This window comes from Topomyia yanbarensis, chromosome 3, assembly GCF_030247195.1.
Source record: "Topomyia yanbarensis strain Yona2022 chromosome 3, ASM3024719v1, whole genome shotgun sequence".
Classification (NCBI taxonomy): domain Eukaryota; kingdom Metazoa; phylum Arthropoda; class Insecta; order Diptera; family Culicidae; genus Topomyia; species Topomyia yanbarensis.
In genome coordinates, this window is record NC_080672.1 from 390,830,918 (window position 1) to 390,852,545 (window position 21,628).

Genomic DNA, 21,628 nt, shown 5'->3' on the forward strand with positions numbered 1-21,628 from the left:
TGGTACCGGATGACACTGTAAAGACTTTGATGGAGGGCATCAAGCGAAAATGCGTTCAATTTTACACTCAAGGCTCCATCGATTAACTTTGAAGTAAATATATGTATAGGGTGGATGTACCAATAGTCGCATGCTTAAGGAAAACTTTTGATAAAAAAATCGATTAATAGTTCTATGGGCAATGTTAATACATTAAATGAAAGCTTTCAGTCCCTACTTCATAGGAAAAATATAAAGATGGCTTAATAACCAATTTATGTATTCAAAACCGCTTGTACCACTATAGGAACACATGTACCAATAGTGGTGCAATCGCTAATTTCGGTTCCTATTGTTGCAAATTCCCATTGCTTTCTTATGGGACTTGCAACTATAGGTACACTACATCAACTATAGGTGCAAGGGAGCTCAAAATTCTAAGAAAATCATTTTTTTCAATAGTTATTTGAGCAAATTTCAAGGATAACAGTTTTATTGTCGCATAATTTTAGTGCGATGAATCGATAAAAAAATATTTGTTGATGGTTGGTAGCTTAGGTAGGCGTATAACCCACTACTGCAACTATTGGTACCACAACTATAGGAGCACCCACCCTAAACCTTAAAATTTTGGTTTGATTTTAAACATTATAAGAAAATTGGCATGACATTTTCGGTGTCGCAATAATTTCGTGTTCGCCCCTTTCCTACCCAACAACACTTGGACCGGGCCCAACGTCTTTACTTTCCTTTAGAAGGAAGACGCTACCACAGATTTTTCACCTCAGAACATCTCCACGACTTCGGCTGGGATTGAACACAGACCCACTGGGGTGAGAAGTGGTCGTCACGCTTACCATTCAACCACCGGCGCCGTCGGAATATTCGCCTTAGTGATAATATCACAGTGTTATTGTGTGTATTAATTATTCTAAATCTAGCAAAAGTTACAATGCATTTTGATTTAAAGTGATACTTTAAATTATATTCTGTAATAAAATTATAGTTGTATGTCAACTTGTATGAAATTTAAAAACATGTATAAAGTTATTGTTAGAAAAACTTCCTTATCGTTCTCCCTCGGCATGATGCTGTACCTTGATGTGGTCCAGGGGCTCTTCCACCAAAGCAGTACTACAGTGATTATGTCACAGAAACTTGGGATACGATTATTTTCTTTGTAGTTAAGCTACATTGCGATCAACTTTAGTACTTAACTGGGCGATATTTACCTGCATGGTCAAATAATATACAATGTGGGTTTAGTGCCAAGTTCTCTCTTGAGGTACATTTCTTTTATTACTATATTTTAAATTAAGTCCATGCTAACACTCTAACACAAATTGCTTATTCTCTCATATACTCTCTCATTCCAAACGTACAAACGTGGCCTTCGCAATAACACAAACCTGGTCACAAATGCAAACGCCCGCGATCTCACCAACATTCAAACACCCCGGTAATTAAGTGAACATTTGCACCTAAAAATTTACTAAGCGGTCTCAAGCATCCACCTACCGCTCGCGCAATCATGAATCGGTCGTGTCCGGAAGTCTCTACCCTTGATCCTAGCTGCCCAAACTCATGCCTTCAGTTGGACCAATAGAAAAAAAACTAGACAAGATCTCCACGCGCGATCATTGAATAACATGCGAATGGCCACAGTCTTATAAAAATAATGTATCCACGCGAAGTTACATACACACAAGCACACGCGACAAAAACGTCAACATACAAATGCTCGAGTCCTTCGCGATCATCCACGCACAACCACACCCACGATCTCGCAAACAGGATAACACCCCGATGATTAAGTGACCATTTTAGCACTTATAAATTCACAAATGCGGTCTCAAGAGTGAACCTCCAAATGCCCGTATTCACGCGATCATGAATCGGTTTCGTCCGGAAACCTCTATTCTCGGCCCTAGTAGCATAAGTCCAATGCCTTCAGGTGGACCAATCAAAAAATGATGCTCATGTCCACTAAACTACACGTTCCATGGCGACATAAAATCGAATTTATACACTCAAAGTCACACGACAAACATACAAATGCTTGAGTCCTTCGCGATCATCCACGCAACCTACATGTCTCGTAAATATCATAACATTCCGGTGATAATATGAACGTCTCAGCACTTATACACATACAAACTTTCAAACGCGGTCTCAAGCGTGATCCTACAGTTCCCCGCACTGGCGCGATCATGTATTTGTCACGTCCGGAAGTATCTATCCTCGATTCCAGAAGTCTAGGTCCACGCCTTCAATTGAATCGATTAAAAAGAAAGCTCTCATATCCACTAGACAACACGTTCCATAACGACAAGACCGGGAACTCTAGTGATATAGAGTAACTCACTCCCTGTCAGAATGTGATCCGGACACCGAAAACTAAGTATCAGAATGACGGTTCGCGAGGCCATCTAAGAACACACGTGAATATGTGAATGGCTACAGGGTTACGAAATCGAATTTATACACGCGATAAACATGTCAACATAGGAAGGTTTAAGCTCTTCGCGATCATCTACACACACCTACGTTCGCGATCGCGCAAACTTTATAACACTCCGGTAACTATGTGAACGTTTTAGTATTTACGAAGTTACAAACGCGGTCTCAAACGTGAACCCGCAAACGGGCGCGATCATGAATCGGTCACGACCGGAAATCTTTACCCTCCATTCTAGAAACATAGGTTCATATATTCAGTTATACCAAGCAAAAGATAAAGCTCATATCCACTAGACAACACGTTACAGGCGACATGACTGGGAGCTCTAGTGATATGGAAGAACCCACTTTCTTCTAGAATCTGAACCGCATAAGAAAAATTAAGTATCAGAGTCACGGTCCGCGCGCGGTCATCCTAGAACATACGCAAATATGCGAAAGGCAAACGGTTTTAATATAGAATTTCTACACGCGAAGTTACATACACGTTAACACACGCGACATTCAAACGCACACACAATCGAACACGTTAACGTACAAAAGCTCGAGCCTTTCGCGATGATACACGCGACCGCACATACCTGAACCGTACAATTAATATCGCATACAGAATCACGGCCCGCTACAATTGGCCTAAAGCAGTGTTTTAAATGACGCCATTGCCTGTCTCGTCTGCAATTGTAGTGTGTGATTCTGAGGGGAGCCTTCCGAGAACCTAGCTCTACAACTCCAGTAGGACAACTCTCTCGAAAAAAAGATTATCATAAAATTGTGAGAAAAGTTCACAAAAACTAAGCGAAAAATAAATAGAATATATTTGAAGGAGTTCAAGGCCCCTTGATTTTTGTGTGATGTGCGTGATGGTGCTATACCGGTCGATTTTGAGGTACTGGAAGTAGCTTTTGGAATTATCTGCATCTCCTGGACAACAGTCCGTTTCAGTACCGTTTCAGGCTGATACAATGGTATTGTAAACTGTGTGTTGGATTAGATTCCTTAGAGAAGTTTTTCTTAACGGTTTCGCGACTTCTATAAGCATAAGCTGCACCTTCAGAAGGTCCTTTACGCTTCACAAAAACTCGGTCGTATTGAACAAAATTTAAAGTAAACGACCGTGGCGTTGCGTCGATTTAGAGCTTGTTCGACAACTTTACTCATGATGACAAGAGTAATCCAATGTTTCTTTTGTTCTCGAAACAATGGACAAAAGATCGAGAACCCTGTTGTTTGCTTGGCTCGATTATAGGTCTGTCGTCGGCAAAAGTAGAAAGTAGACTGGAAATTAGCACCTTGTACGGTTTTAAATCCGCATCGTTCTTTGCCCTTTGGGTGAAACTTTGCGAAACATCATGTTTTGTGATAAACTCCGGCGTCGACATCTTCGCGTTTTAATTGAAATGAGCAATCAGTGTTTTCGCAGTTTATTTGCACATTGTTCCCGGTTTTCATCCAGCTTCTGACTTCGTGTTCACTGTCATCTATTCCTGGATATTCTGGAGGACCTTTGAAACGGTCGAATAACGTATGTGTAGATGTACTCATCAGTTTTGCCTAGCCGTCACACGACAACCCAGGATTTTGCACATGGGAAAATCCTTACCCGAACGGTTTGTTGTTTTTTTTCTATCGACCGGAATCTCACTGACAACTGTACAATTTAGCAGATGCAAATAAATCGCTCTAAAGTGAAAATGAGCAAAAGTTGGCTAATTTCGGCCAAGTATGAAGAAGTTAGTCAAGCTTGAACATGTCACTATAATTATTCACTCACCTTTTACCAAACTCATGTCGCAATATGAAGACGTTTTTTCCACCAAGAAAGATAAATGGGGTATTTTTTCAAACATTCTCAACAGTGTTCAAGCGGTTAGCATGCGTTTGAAACACCCCACTCCTTACTTCGTGACCATACAACCTGGATCAGCCTGTTCGCAGACCACACTATTTACTTATGACTTTCAGACCTCCACGTGGCAAATCTGTAAATAATCTATTCACACTACGCAAAACCCAGCGCTGAAACACATCACATGAAAATAACATCTACCACAAATTATTACAGAAACTCCAGCACAAACTGTTGTACAACCAATAACACCTACTACATCATCGGTGGACGCTAAATCAACGACGCCATTATCCAGTGCTTTAGAAAAAAAACTACCAGCAACACCAACGAGAAGGCAGGAAACAAGGAAGATGGTTTCACGGCCGTAATTCAGCAGTAGCGATTTTTTTTTTGTAAGACTCGAACCACTGCGACCACTATTTGGATCTGCTGTGGTACAGCAGTATCGATAATATGGACGAAAGCGACAACCAAGTATGCTGCGGACCGAATAATCCGCTGATGATGCTGAAAACGCTAACATCATTTTGGAGAAGAATCTCTGCATAATGAATGGATGAGTAACTTTGATGCAGTTCTAGATTTTTTTGATTTAAAAGTGGGCGTTTCAATCAATAAAAATCAAAAGCATCCTTTGCCATCTTTCTCCAACGTTTCGGTCCTTATTGGACCTTTTTCAAGGAATCGAAAAAAGGTCCGATAAGGACCGAAACGTCGGAGCAAGAGAGCAACGAGTGTTCATGATTTTTATTGACTGAAACGCCGATCTTTAAATAATAACTTCTCATCGTAGCCGTCAAAATTCACTAAAATACAGTTCCATAGGGAACGAAGGGAATCAAATAAGGAGTGTTTTAGTGGTAAGGCACGAAAGTGAGTCGCACACAGTTCCAACACACAACAGGCCACATTTTTTATGCTTTTTAAAACTTACTATAAATCACTCATACAGACATTATACCAATTCGTCGAGCTGAGTAGGTCCTTGAAAAAAAGTTCTGTTAGATTGTGCAAATTCTATAGATTTCAATATAACAAATGTAAGAACATTTCTTTTTTTTTCATTATCAGATAAAAACTGTACAAGCTAAATTATTTCCATTTTCTCTATGTTGTCTGGATTCGATTACTCCAGCTCTAAAGAATAGTTTTATGAAGTTAGATATAAGAAATTAGTGAAAAAAATAAGGTACACTCTAAAAACATATCACACTAAAAGTTGGTAAAAGTTCAAAAGTTCTTCCGAGGACGACAAATTACTGGAATCAATCGATTTTGCGAAAACTGCATTTTCGTTCTAATTTTGTTTTCTGAACCACTGAGCAATGTCAATTACCGATTTCGAGTATTCTACTAATCAGTTGATACGATGTAACTATTTTGCAGAATTTACCACATTGAGATTCTTCCCAATAGGTCCGTTTTTGCAGACCAATTTCTAATATTCTGGTTGCATAATTTATACTGATTATCCTATTAATGCGAATCAGCCTATTATGAGGGTATCGAACATGAGTTTCTCAACAAACAATTTCTCGACCGCACTATCATCCCAGTAGTAGCTCAAGTTTTTCAATTAACCGTTAAACCGGAATCAAACAAACAAATTTCCACTTTATGCTCAGCATTCCCTCTGGCAACGCGTATGTGCTTGCCCCGGTAAGACTCCTCCCGCCAGCTGATTCGATGGATTTTTCAGCTCGCCGCCTAGCGGAAATAACGATGCTGCGCAATCCAAGCGGAAATAACCAGTGCATCATCATCATCATCATCTTCATCATTCCCGATAAGAGCGAATGGAGAATCCTTGAGAATCGTTTGTGCATATGATGGTGGCACTTCCACGTTCGTGTTCGTATATTCGAACGGCGATTTAGATAAAGTTATCCATTGCCGCGCAGTAGATGTGCTAATTGGTAGCAGCATTGGCACGGAATGCGATGCTTTCTATTGATGCAATGCTGGCAGGTTAGGGGGAGGGGGGAGTGGGGGATGTATGAAAAAACATGACATAATTTTTGAATAATTGAAGAAAATCGTGGAAACTACGGTAATTTTATGAAGAAACGATACAATGACGCTTATCGTCAACGTTCTAAAGGTTTTCATGAGTTATTTATTTGGTTGATTTAATCAATTTTTGCTATCGCATGCAAACAGAATTGATCAATAATGGGTTAAACCAATAATTCTCAACCTGGGGTCCGCGGAAGTCGTTGCTGGGGGTCCGCAAAGTTAAATATGATTTCCAAGTTCCGATTGAAATTTCAAGTCTTGTTTCCTAATAAACTGAAAATAACACATTGATAGCATACAAAATCGATGTTTATCCGAGGGGGTCAGCAGCAACCCACGGTGATTTCTGAGGGGTCCATGTTACGAAAAAGGTTGAGAACCCTTGGATTAAACATTTGGTTTGATTACTACTGACTACTGTTTCAAAATCTGCCGAAATTTCTGGTTTCACGAATTCCCGATCAATATAGCGGCTCAGGTAGCAAAGTGTACACATTCAACTACGACTGCGTCTAGTATCTCCAAATAAAAAGCCAGCATCGTCAACGTCATAGAGAATGCCACAAACGGCATTCACAATTATCCGATTTTGAACCCAGTACCCGTGTGTAATAAATTAGCAGAAAAATTTATATTATTTTTATTTTGAACATTTTTTTTAGGGATTTTCTGTCTCAATTTTGTACTATTATAAAATTAACATATTATGTTTTTGACTGTTAAGTTATTGTAAAATAAATTATAAAAATAATAAATTTTGTCTAGCACTCAATATCTGTTTACTGGTTTAAAATCGACTGTTTTTCTTCCCTTGCTGCCATGTGTAAATATATCAATTTGACCCGATTATTAACCTTTATTCTGCTTTCCGTTGTTCTTTCAGGATCCCTATTACCGAATAGCTAAAGGATATTGCAGTGGCAGCACAGCGGGCGAACAGACTTCCAGCAGTAATAGTAGTGAAGGTAGGTGTGTTCCTTTTTTACCCTTTTCCAATAAGTACTTTCAAATAACTACCATAATAGTGTTCAATGACAGAAAGCCAAATTATATGAAAGTTATTGTTTTATAAAACGTGACCATTTTTTTTTAATTATTAGAAAAAAATCATTTGCCCCCTGATTAATTTTAGCGACTTTGAAGGGGAAGCGGGTGACATATTTTTTTTTTATTTGTGGTGGCCTAAGAGGGATTGCATGAGAAACCGGCCGACCGCAAAATATGACCATCGTCGATTCGAACGAAACTTTGCAGGTGTGTTCGCTGTATGAATCTCCATGATATTCTCTGGCAATTGGAATATTTTGATACAAGAGTAATTTTTCAAAAGGGCGTAAACGTTTCTACGTGCATGAATTTCAATTTTTTTTTTGTTCGATTACTGTATTTTATACAGCAAAACTATCTGAGAACAAGTTACAGGGAATGAATACTTCTGTCCGAAAAAAATATACACTGAAAAAAATGTGTCATTTTTCAATAAAACAAAAATTTATGATAAAAATTTTAATTGCGAAAAAACCCATTTTTTTAAAAATTTTTATATTTTGTCACCAAAAACCTAAAGAGAAAAGAAACATTTTGATTGTGATTGCATGATGGAGAAAAAATCGGTAAAAAAGTTTTTCTAACAATAACTTCGTACATGTTTTTAAATTTCATACTAATTGACATACAAAATTGTAATTTTATTACAGAATATAATTCTAAGCACCATTTAAAATTAAAATGCATTTAACAAAAATCTTTCAAAATGCGATAGTTTTCGAGATATTTGAAATTTTGCTACTTCAAAAACAATTAATTCGTGTAATTATGCTCTTTTTAAAAGCTATTCGCGTTACCCCATCAAAAAATGTCAAAAATTTAATGTTTATCGTTTTAAAGACGTAAAAGCAACCTTTTTAGTGTATTTGGATCATGGAGAAGCTTTCAATAAAAAAGTTTTCCTAACAACAACTTTTGACATTTTTTTTATAATTCTTACTATTTGCGGTCCAAAATACAATTTTCTTTTTGAATATGATTCTAAACGCCATTTTAAATCGAAATGCTCTTAACAAAAATTTTCTAAAATGTAGTAGTTCTCGAGATATTTTAACTTTTGTTTTAACAACACAATTATTTTGTTTTATTACGACCTTTTCATAAATTAGTCGCGTTTCTCCATCAAAAATAATAGGTTTTTCAAAAGGCCCGTAAACTTTCCTGCAACTTTCTTTTTGACATGAAGCCGATATTGTAAACCATTTGAAAGTTACATGAAAGCAACCAAAATATATTTCAACCATAGGGTCTGATGATTATCTCGAGAACTACTACATTTTAGAAATTTTTTGTTAAGAGCATTTCGATTTAAAATGGCGTTTAGAATCATATTCAAAAAGAAAATTGTATTTTTGACTGCAAATAGTAAGAATTATAAAAAATGTCAAAAGTTGCTGTTAGGAAAACTTTTTTATTGAAAGCTTCTCCAGGATCCAAATACACTAAAAAAGTTGCTTACGTCTTTAAAACGATAAACATTAAATTTTTGACATTTTTTGATGGGGTAACACGAATAACTTTTAAAAAGAGCATAATTACACGAATTAATTGTTTTTGAAGGAGCAAAATTTCAAATATCTCGAAAACTATCGCATTTTGGAAGATTTTTGTTAAATGCATTTTGATTTTAAATGGTGCTTAGAATTATATTCTATAATAGAATTACAATTTTGTATGTCTATTAGTATGAAGTTTAAAAACATGTACGAAGTTATTGTTAGGAAAACTTTTTTACCGATTTTTTCTCCATCATGCAATCACATTCAAAATGTTTCTTTTCTCTTTAGGTTTTTGGTATCAAAATATAAAAAATTTTAAAAAATGGGTTTTTTCGCAATTAAAATTTTTATCATAAATTTTTGTTTTTTTGAAAAATGACACAACATTTTTTTCAGTGTATATTTTTTTCGGACAGAAGTATTCATTCCCTGTAACTTGTTCTCAGATAGTTTTGCTGTATAAAATACAGTAATCGAACAAAAAAAAATTGAAATTCATGCACGTAAAAACGTTTACGCCCTTTTGAAAAGTTGCTCTTGAGTCAAAATAATCTTATTACCTGTGGAAAATATTTAGTCTTGCATGACGGTGAAACGTGTAAAGTTTCATTGGAATCTAAGATGGTCGGTCACGATTTTAAAGATTTTCGGACGGATCTTCGTGGAATTCCTCCTAAGTAATAGTCTTTATTTTATTATTTCCAATGTTGCACATATTCTGTCGGATGCAATTTTAAATGTTCATTGATTTAATGACATTTAGAAGAAGATTTATCCGCGGGGTGATACCAATCGGTCTTCCATTGCTTTGGACTGAGCAGACTAATTTTGTTTATTTGGTACTTGTATGACTAACTAGCGAATTAATCCACTGGGTATTAGATGTGCGTGGGGAAGACGCATGGTTTTATCTGAGTGGAGTGATAACTTCTGTCATGTATGAGGGCTAAAAATTGACCATTTACGAGAGGGATCTAAGGTCAGTTATCGATTTGGCTCAGTCATATCAGCGCGAAGAAATTTTTTCATAGCTCTGTTGCGAAAACGGTCGATATTGTTTAGTTGTGGCCCTAGTTCGTTTCCACTCTTGTTTTTTTTCTATTCGAGATTTTTTGGTGCGTTTCCGTTTGCTGGGTTGTCTTCTATAGGAATATATTTTTCTATATCTTCACTGAGAACTGTAGTACTGTCAACTATCTTATGTTTCTTTAGTACTGTCACTTACTTAACATAACTAATAGTGATCATAACACACAGAATCGGCATTCTATTATTTGCTTAGAATCGGCATTCTGTTGTACTAATGCTACAGAAATAGCTCAGTTTCCATCGCTGTTTTAATATTATTTTTGCAGTTTGATATTATAAAAAGCCCCTCTTACTACGAAACTATTGTACATGAGCAATTTCAACTATCTACAAGAATAGTAGCTGGCACAAGAAAATAGACGAATTTCGCGCCTACTTGAACAAATGTTGGCAGCGCCCTCTCAGATTTTAATGAAACTTTCTATACATAAGAACTTTGTCACAAAAAAAACCACTTTGCGTACTTTGTTTTCCCAAAAATGATCTAGACTGTCTTTTGAAAAGGGCCAAACTTTTTTTACATTTTTTTTTTCAAATGTCTAAAAATGTCAATCCTACAAAAAAATGCTGTAGGAGTGATTTTCACAAAATTAGTCAAATTTTTGAATAAAAATATTGAAAAAATTCTTCATCGGCTCTTACACTGAAAAAAAATCGATTTTAAAAATTTTAAGTCGATTTACAAAAAACCATCTTTGATTTGGAGAAAGTTTTGTTCCAAGATAGGTAATTATGTTCCCTACCTACCGTCAAAAATTCAAGTTGGACACTTTCAAGCAAAAAAAAAGTTTTTTGAAAAAAAAATTTCAATTTTTTTTCAGTGCATTTCTATCGAAAACTAAACCAATGAAAGTCATAATTATCTCAGAATCCAATTTCCCAACTGCTAGTATCAGGCAACTATCAGTATCAGTAACGAATTGGGTATAGCATTTCGCACTGGACTGGAATGAGGCCGAATGGATTCGTTTAACGGAGATCTGGTACTAGAACACTTAGTGCACGACCAGACAACATGTTTAATATCGCAATTACCACCACCACAAGCGCAAAGACCGCTCTCCACGACCCCAATACGCCGGAGATGGTCATTCTACGTATAATGATTGTACATGACCCGAGATATCACCCGAATTAAGTAATGACTCTCATCCATTCTCTTGGACCATGGTTTGTTGATACCTTTGGGATTCCTGAACTTCCAACGCTCCACGAAATTTTCGAGCGTCTTCTGAGAAGAAATATTTAAAAATTCGTTGAAGCTACGCGATCTTTCATAAATATCACCTTCTAAAGCCTAAATGTCCATCTTCTCATTATCATTCTAATCCGCGGGTCCGCCTTCTCATTACCCAAAATGGAGCACTGCGAAAGAACTTGAACTAAGGTAATCTGCTATGATTTTTCAGATAAAGTACTCAAAAACTCCCCTGTTTTCTCCAGGAAATACAAAGAGTGCTTTCCATGCTCCATCAAACGGAGAGCCTCTTGTAACTGTAACGATAGGGGCGTGGTCGTTGATAGGTAAATATAAAACCATCAGTTTTGTGGGGAGAATGTTGGCAGCACAGCCTCTTTTATGATTGCACTCACCACTACTGTCATAACAGTTAGCATAAAACCGATGCATAGCTGTCATCATACGACGAACGTTCCATGTATTCCAATCATAGGATGAATCGAATACACAACGTAGGCCCTAGCCACCAGACGAAACATTGTTTCTCTGATGATCCGTCCGTTAATCCGTCGACGGACCGGTGCCAATAATCGCGTTTTTCGGCTTTCATCAAGTTTTTCATTTACATTTGTAGCGTCGCGTATATTGGGAAAAATTCGGGCGATTCGACGTTCAAAATTCCCTTTCGTGTACTATTCTAAGCAATCTCTACCCATCATGAAGTACGAGACTGTTCACGGCTGTTCGCGTGGGGTACTCGTTTCGTCTGTCCTTTAATCGTAGTGCAAATGCATCGTGTAAAACCTGGGGGGAAATGTCGGGACTGAAATATAGGGGATCTTGGGGTGTTTGATGTGCCATGTGGAAATTCCTGCTAGTTTTCAAGATTACCGAGACCAGGAACCTCTTACTTCGATTTTGTAACAGCGCCCTTCAAGGGACACTCTCAGGCCTTTACGAGGAAGCTTAGGAGAGAAAACTGATTTTCCTCTTTCGGAAATTTATAGGCACATTAGATGTTCCCACAATGGGATTATCAGACTCTCGCTCTTTAGTGTACAAGGAAACGTAGAAATTAGTCGTTGTTGGTGGCGTAGCGCTCTTTTGCATTCCTTATCGGAGCGTTCTTTTAAAGAATGTTTCATTTGTCCCCACATAATTTATATGCGGAGTCTCACTACAGCAGAAAAACTTCAAGATTCTCGCCACATTTTCCACATGGTGCCTTGTTTTAAGTCGTTGTAGGCCCAATTGTTTGCAACGACGGTAATTCATGCCTTGAAAAGGCGAAGAGTTAGACTAGCCCTGTTCAGCAGGTCAAAGTTTGGAAGAGCAGATTCAGCGAAAAGATTGAAATGATGCTGATGGAAAATAAGTTGTGTTTATATACTCCTGAATGCAATTGCTTGCGAACCAGAATTTTCACTGGCCGAAGCAGAGGTTCTCGAAGGAGCGAACCCCATGCTTCGCAATTAACGCTTCTGTTGGAAATTACACCATCAATCTCCACTTCCCGTGCGGGTACATAGACACGATCCTACTTCGTACACGGCCAAGAGGCATTTAATTAAAACTCGCATCTGATGTTAAATGGCTTATTTTTGCCCTCATTCAAGTTTGTTATGAGTATATACCACATTCGTTACTTTTTGCATGTATCAGGCAACTAGCAGTTGGGAAATTGGATTCTGAGACGATTATGACTTTCATTGGTTTAGTTTTCGATAAAAATACATTGAAAAAAAATCAGTTTGGACAAGGAAAAGTTTTTTTTTAAATAACTTTTTTTTTCTTTTTTTGAAACTTTTTCCTTGAATTTTTGACGGTAGGTAGGGAACATAATTACCTATCTTGAAAAAAAAAATCATCCAAATCAAAGGTGTTTTTTTTTTGTAAATCGGCTTGAAATTTTTTTCAGTGTAGGAGTCGATGAAGACTTTTTTTAACATTTTTATTCAAAAATTGAATTTTGTTAAAATCACTCCTACAACATTTTTTGTAGGATTTGTCATTTACAGACTATAGCCATTTGAAAAAAAATGGTAAAAAAAGTTTGACCGTTTTCAAAAGAAGGTCTAGGTCATTTTTGGAAAAACAAAGTACGAAAAATGGCTTTTTGTGACAGTCTTTATGTACCGAAAGTTTCATTAAAATCTGAGAGCGTGCTGCCAACTCTGAGTACGATTTAGCGTGAAATTCGTCAATAATAGAAACGTACACCAAAACCTCGTGTATAAGATTCCTCTGTGTATTGAAACGATCGCCTGGTAAAATCAGTACCGACACGATAGAAACCACGAAAAATTCGTCGCGTCATAGAAAACTGAACGTTACCGATTGTTTAAAATATAAGCAATGCTCCTCATAGTCGGCTATCTGGAGTTCAAGTTACATATTTGGCCAATTGTATTAATACAACAAATGATTAATTTCCCAAATTCTAGGCAGTCAGCTGCCCAGAGCAAATTTTACATGATAACGTTATCGGCACACTTACTAACAACTCTTCTCTTCCCTTGTTACATGTGGAGATGCAGAGGATTCCTCGGTTTCTAGCAGCGACATGTGTCAGACTAACATTCCTTTCTTTCCCAGAAGATCTGCATTCGGACGTGGCCGGCATCGGTATCGGTCAGCATGCAGATATCAATATAGATGGCGCACTTGGGCATAAAAGTATGTTGTTCCAATGGACATTTTGCAATCCACGGCGTTCTCTTATGTTTATGCCTATGCTTCCATTATTTCCTTCAAATAGTGACTGATAACACGGTATTCTTGAAAAAAGCATTGTTAGAAGTGCTATTTACGTGTAGTGTTTCAGTCAGTTCAAAAATTGTCGGATAACTTGAATAAAACTTTTTGAATTTATCAAAATTTTGAGTGCATTTGCTTGTTAAAATTATTCACTTGATGTAGTTAGGTGCGAAATCCTCTTCTTCAAGGTTAATGTTCTACGCAGCTTCCTATAAGTTTTTTTCCAGCGCAGTTTGTTGTTTCGCTGAATTTTACTCGGTTTATGCGATACGCGTTCCTCGGATAAATAATATTTGAGTATACGTTTTTAATGGACTTGTTGTTTTTTGTTTTCTTTCACTAAATTTTTCCAAGGCATTTTGAATAATCTTCGCGCTATCGAAGAACAGCTGCCATTCCAGTATGAACAATGAAGCACGTTACTTTTATTATTGCGGTATCGATTGTTTATTTCAGGATAATTTATCAGCAAAATATCAATCTTCAATGTGATACAGTGTCTATCTGTTTTCAATGTTGCCCAGTCCGCCCCAGTGTTCACAAAGTGGAACATTTATTTAAAGGTACAAATGCAGCTTAGACTTACGGAAGTCGTCGTCATCCAGTTTCACCACACACGTAATACTGTACCGACAACGTTCAAAGCCTTGGCCACGGCGCAAAGTTTTGATATGGAGAATAACACGAAACACGTCGTTGAGCATGGTATGACAATGTTAGAATCAAGATACCCGTTTATATGACCGATTATAAGATTGATGGGCATCTGCATGATTTGTCCCGTGTACTAGTAATCACGTCAGAATACGAAACGGTGAAATTGGTTAAGCTTGAAATCTGGAGACATGTATTTCCCACGCACTATTGAACCATTTTGAAATTTGAATTTAAGGAGTTCGTTATAGAAAACCTCCAATGAATAAATAACTATAAGCAACATGTAGAATTTATGCCAATATTCTCTTCTATAATTTTCTTGAAGACACCCATAGGCTATCTCTTTTCATTTAAAAGTTAGATTTTGTATAGCCTACACACAGAAAAAAATATTGGTAAAAATAAGAGTGTTCCGCTCTTAGCAAAAAACAACCAACGTCTACTATTAGGTTGAAAGTAATCAAGAATGATAATCAAAATAAAAGTGAAAAACTCTAATATTTACTAACATTTTTTTCTGTGTACTATGATCAGCTTCTTTAAAAGGTATATCGCCTAAAGATGGCGATTTTATATACATAAACATAGTAGAATATGTCAATTCGTTAATATGGATATTTTAACTCCATCCAATTAAGTTCCCCAAAAGCATGTTTTGAACCACAGTGCACTGTGGAACGGTGTTCGTGACATGAGAATGCGACTGACGAAACTTATTCCTTCTTACCCGAATTTTCAATGCGAAATAGAAGGCGTTACCAATTCTCAAATCACGCTTTGTACATATGAAGCACAGACCCCTACGTGCCAATTCTGTACCAAGATGATGCACTACGGAAAACCGTGTACAAAAACTTCTAAAGAAACAACATCAACTGCAAACAAACCCAGCAAACAGCCCTCATCAGCGTCAACTAAATCGCTCAGGAATTTGCTCCTCATGCACCAACGAACCACCATCTCCAAATCAACAACCAACCAACAATAAAGTACACGATCGTGGCCTATAAGCACCACAAACAATTTTAACCACTTAATCGTGAAAACTTAAACAACATTAATAGCGAGCACAGTATTGACGACGAGAAAGCGTACTAAGTGACTCCCAAGCAGCAATAAGAGAGACGCAGCTAATGGAACTCCAACAAGAAAGATATTTACGTGAAGTAACAAATTGCGTACACAAGATCCGATTGAAATATAATTAAATTCGATTGATTTATTTTTATTCGTGCATTCTGAAAATATGATAAGATCCACGGCTCAGTTAAGCTAACTCATTGAGTCGTGTAAAGTGAACGAAAAACACAATTTTTTCAATGACTGCATTTTAATCACTTTTACATTTTTAGCGCAATCGATTCGTAAATGGTTTTCCCGAGCCTTTTCGACGATTCCTATTCATTCATGGAAGTTGGACAAAATTCAAAATGTTACCCAAACCTGACGATATTTTTCTGCTTTCTACTACCACATGAACCTAAATCTATTTTGAAACAGCCAGTAACATGTGCTTCATTTAGTATCTGGACACTGTATTTACTCTGTAGCAGCACCTCTAGTGGTCGCATTCGGATGAATTCGCCCGAAATCGCATGATCTGGCAAGGGATTTGCAGCTGCGGATTTAATACCAAGCTTTTCTTCACCAACAAACCTATCACGTTGAAATTGTATGAACAAAAGTTCTTTCTACCTTTCAGTAAGGTCCACAAAGGTCTAGTGAAGCTCTGGACAGATTTGGCAAGTTGCCACTACCGCCGGGAGGGGCTACAGTGACACCCTGACAATAAGCCGGATTTCGTGCACAAAGCTATCACTGCATACAACTGTCCTTAATTCCACTCAATCAAGCGGAAATGAACATAATTCGGAAAAAAAACGACTCAGCTTACTGCACAAATGAGTCAATATCGAGGTAGAAAAGGCCGCTGAGGTTGACTAGTCCAGAATCGGGGTTTCGACGTGAGTAGGCAGTAGACTGCCCAGAAAAATGATGATTTTTTGAAAACTCAATCGGCCCACCCCTGAGTCGATTCCTAGTCCCCCCAGGAGTACTTGCACTAAATTTGAAGCAAGTCGGACAAGTCTTACTACCGGACCAGCGTGCCTGAAGTTTGTATGGGAATTTTCAACAATTTACATGGAGAAAACTCACTAGTTCGTATTTTCGCCACTAGGTGGCACTGTATGCATCGTATTATCACTGTAAGTGAAAATAAGAAAGATAATTTAATTGTCTACAACTTTGTCGAAGACTGCTAGTAAATTCGGCTTTGTTAAAAGAAGTTATTAAACTTTTAACGAAGTGATGTCTGAGTCAGTTTTGCATGGGGCCTAGCAGTGCATGGTTGTGTATCAGTACTCGAGTCCCGCGAACTATAAATTTTTGTGAAATAATGGTAAGATTTAGCTGAATAGTATGTTTACAAGAATTGTAGTAAACAGTTCGAGCTATGTTTTGGTGAGAAAATTTTAGTTTCACCTGTGACCGCATAGAGGGCGCCACCACTAACTTTTCATAGAAGAGAGATAGAGTATCAAGATGTTCGGATGAAATACTGAAAAATGCCTGCTCTATAACTTTGTAGAAGACACCAAATTTCTATCTCTCTCCGTTGAAAAGTTAGTGTTGGCGCCCTCTATGCGGTAACAGAAGGAACTAAAATTTTCTAACCAAAGCATGACTCGTATTATTTACTATAATTCTTGTAAACATACCATTGACCTAAACCTAACGATTATTTCGCAAAAATGTTTAGTTCGAGTGAATCGAGTACTGATACACAACCATGCACTGTTAGGCCCCATGCAAAACTGACACAGACATCACTTCGTTAAAAGTTTAACAACTTCTTTTAACAAGGCCAGATTGACTAGCAGTCTTCGACAAAGTTGTAGACAATTAAATTATCTTTTTAATTTTCACTTACAGGGATAATACGATGCATACAGTGCCACCTAGCGGCGAAAATGCGAGCTGCTGGGTTTTCTCCACGTAAATTGTTGAAAATTCCCATACAAACTTCAGGCACGTTGGTCCGGTAGTTAGACTTGTCCGATTTGCTTCAAATTTGGTGCAAGTACTCCTTGTGGGACTGGGAATCGACTCAGGGGTGGGCCGATAGGGGTCATTTTTTTCCTGTCACTCTAGTGGGCAGGGTCAGTGTTCCATCTAGCACAACTTTTTTAATACGTGTTGAGACGAAACTTTCGCACCACTGAAACATGTTAATGTTCCAAACAAATACCTGTCCTCTTAGCAAAAGCATTTTTAATCATATTTTTATACGGTTCTTTCAGGTAATCATATAAATTGATTCTCGGAAACTCCATTCCCTATCAATCGTTCTTTAAAGAGCATTAAATTGTGTTCGTTTACTTACTAGAAGAAGTTAGTCGCTTACGAAGCATTCCAATTCTGTGATTTTCATTAATTAGTTTCTATACAAATTCCTCTGCACCCGCTTCGTCAAATTCACCGAAAATGTTAGCAGTATTGTTAGGCTACCCAAAAATCGAATCGTCCCAGTGCGCCAATAGACTGGACCCCACTCTCAACTAAAATGGACACACACACGGAACAGGTAAAATGAAAAAAAAAGTGATCTATTATTCATTGCAGTGGCCAGCCCGAATCCGATAGCAGCCATATGAAAAAATGGATGAATGGATTTTAAAATTCATTTGCCTCTAACGTATGGACTGGCGGGCAATCTGCCAGAGTGCCAATTTCTTACCTTGTATCCATCGTTCTAGCTTATCAGGATGCCTTTACTTGGTAGCGTTCGGTTCCCGTTATTCCTGGCAAAATCAATAAATACTTTACCTAGGTTCATAGTAGGGTTATTTGTGTACATGAGTTATTGATTGTTTGGCAGAAAACCAAATCAATTGACACTTTTGAGACTTTTTAAAGGGTGAGTCGTTAATTACGGTGACATGTTAGATTAATTGGTACAAACCAAAGTTTTACAATAGCTCATTAAATGTATTTATTTTAGCCTACATATGTCGATTAAATTTTAAGATGAGTTTTAGTAAAATGCTCGACCTATTGATTTGACGCCGTCCATTAGAGATTACACAGTCGTTTCCGGTGCATTTTCTCTGTTTTTGTTCACTTCCTAATGACGCTCTTTTCGTCATTGGCCGCTCCTTTGGTTTTCCGAAGCTTGCGCTAAATACGTTTCGATCGGACGGAGTTCAAAACAGCTTAGTTGACTTCATGTCATTCGCACCGAACTAAAAAATAATCGCCAAAAATCTCTCCTGCACGGTTTTGCAATAGAAGGGCATGACAACAAATCAGGCCAAAACAATGCAGTTTCGAAAACGGCACCGTTTGAGGTGCCTTTGGTCGCGAATAGTTGCCGGACTTTGCCACAAGTACATATGGCCTGCCAAATCATACACTTTTAAGCAAATTTTGAAAACTTCTTCCGTTCAAAACGGTCATCCACAATAAATTTGTCCTTACCTTGCAATCTTTGGAGAATCTTTAGACGGCCGAATGCTATATTTCCATCAGTTTTTTCAAGTCCCGATGCAACACGCCAGGATTTTGCATGTAGGTGCACAAAATCCTTTCCCGAACGATTTACCGATTTTCTTCTATCTTGACCGGGATCTTACTGACAATTGCACAACTTAGCGGATGTAAACAAGTGTATTTAAAGATAAAACTAAGCAAAATTAGGCAAGGTTGAAAGTGTTGCAATAATATGCGACTCGCTCTTTAGTAATAAATTCTCCAGTTGTGGTTTTATCGTTAGTGAAATCATCTATACACCCAGGTTTTTTTTACGCGGGGGATACGTACCGCGTAAAAAAAATCCGCGTAAAAACGCGTTAATTCGAAAATCCGCGCAAAAAAAAACTCTCAGCAAAAGACTTAGAATATTTTTGGAAGTTTTTTTTTGCGCGGATTTCGCCATTAACACGGTTTCTGCAAAAAATATTCTAAGTCCTTTTGAATGCAAAAGACTTAGAAGATTTTCGGAAAGATGGAAAAGACGGGTCTGGAAGATTCCTTATGGCCCGCACCCCAACAATATGGGTATTTTCGGAATGGTGTTGAAGAGTAGGTGCCAGAAATTGATTTTTGAAGCCATTTTGAAATCAAAGATGGAACTTCCGGTTTTAGCGAAATTCGCTATAACCCAATCAATATGGGTATTTTCGGAATGGTCTTGAGGAGTAGGTGCCAGAAATCGATTTTTGATGTCATTTTGAAATCAAAGATGGCGACTTCCGGTTTAGCGAAATTCGCTATAACTCATTCAATATGGATATTTTTGGAATGGTCTTGAAGAGTAGGTGCCAGAAATTGATTTTTGACGCCATTTTGCAATCCAAGATGGCGACTTCCGGTTTAGCGAAATTCGCTGTAACCCAATCAATATGGGTATTTTCGGAATGGTTTTGACGAGTAGCAGACAAACGACTATGTTCTCGCATGAAAAATTTGGGCAATCGTCTTAATCACCCTCAAATATAAAATCTAATCATAAACCAGCAAAATGCAAAATATTTTTATGTGTTCATCCAGGAAAGTGCGGTGAGAATGGAAGAGAGAGAAGAAAGAGACGTATGTGGTGTGAGTTGGGGGTTTGAATTTATTCAAATTAAACATATTGCTTAAATTTAAGTAAATTCAACTGTTTAATTAAAACTATTTGTACTACAACTTCAACGTCCAAAAATATCAATATTGATTGGGTTATAGCGAATTTCGCGAAATCGGAGATCACCATCTTGGATTTAAAAATGGCATCAAAAATCAATTTTTGGAACCTACTCGTTAAGATCATTCCAAAAACACTCATATTGACTGGGCTATAGTGAATGTGGCTAACCCGAAAGTCGCCATCTTGGAATTCAAAATGGCGTCAAACATCTATCTTTGTCTACTACTCGTCAATACCATTCCGAAAATACCCATATTGATTGGGTTATAGCGAATTTCGCTAAACCGGAAGTCGCCACCTTGGATTTCAAAATGGCGCCAAACATAAATTTCTGGTACCTACTCTTCAAGACCATTCCAACAATGCCCGTATTGCATGGGTTGTAGGGAATTTCCGCTAAACCGGAAGTCGCCACCTTGGATTTCAAAATGGCGTCAAACATAAATTTCTAGCACCTACTTGTCAATACCATTCCGAAAATACCCATATTAATTGGGTTACAGCGAATTTCGCTAAACCGGAAGTCGCCATCTTTGATTTCAAAATGGCGTCAAAAATCAATTTCTGGCACCTACTCTTCAACACCATTCCGAAAATACCCATATTGTTAGGGTGGGGCCATAAGGAATCTTCCAGACCCGTCTTTTCCATCTTTTCGAAAATCTTCTAAGTCTTTTGCATTCAAAAGGACTTTATATTTTTTGCAAAAACCGTGTTAATGGCGAAATCCGTGCAAAATAAAAAAAAATACTTCTAAGTTCTTTGCATTTAAAAGGACTTGAATATTTTTGCAAAAACCGCGTTAATTGGAAAATCCGCGTAAAAAAAACCGCGTTAATTGGAAAATCCGCGTAAAAAAACCTCGTAAAAAAACCTGGGTGAATATTCCGTGCAATTGCTACCAAGGACGTGTTTTCTTTTCAAGAAATTTCACTCTACGATGGGTTGATATAAAATATTACTGTAAAACAGTGATCAAATCCCTGATCCTTTTTAATAAGTTTGCCATCGAAGGAGGGGCCATTGCTCAGTAGTCTTTGGTACAATAGTAACCAAAAAAACTTTCAAAGCATTTATAACATTTAAAACTGTAAATATTCAGTTTACAATGTCAGAAATCTTAAGACATCCCATTTTGGGATGAATTTCGGACTGCAATATAGAAGCACTTCTTTTGTTGCACGGGAAATACTGGGAGTTCCTATTTGTATTTCCATGTCCCATTTTTTGGTATATCACAGCACCTCTTATTAGTTTTTTGGAATTTCGTTTGGAACAATCTTAGGGCACTACGAGGAGGTTAGAGAGAGTCCAACTTCGAGTTTTTTCTAGAGCTTTCGACCGATACCGAAGCATGTCCCTTGCGAGGGTCGTTAGAGGCATTATCGTCAATTGGTAAGCGATGG

At 37.5% G+C, this 21,628-nt stretch overlaps 1 protein-coding gene across 1 annotated transcript in view; it reads left to right on the forward strand.

Moving 5' to 3' along the window:
- LOC131692824 (calcium uniporter protein, mitochondrial) overlaps positions 1-21,628 on the forward strand; it is a 447,576-nt gene that overhangs the window by 122,440 nt on the left and 303,508 nt on the right. Inside the window, exon 2 of the mRNA XM_058980113.1 lies at positions 7,188-7,269. Coding sequence (XP_058836096.1) covers positions 7,188-7,269 — 82 coding nt within the window. The remainder of the gene's footprint in view (positions 1-7,187; positions 7,270-21,628) is intronic.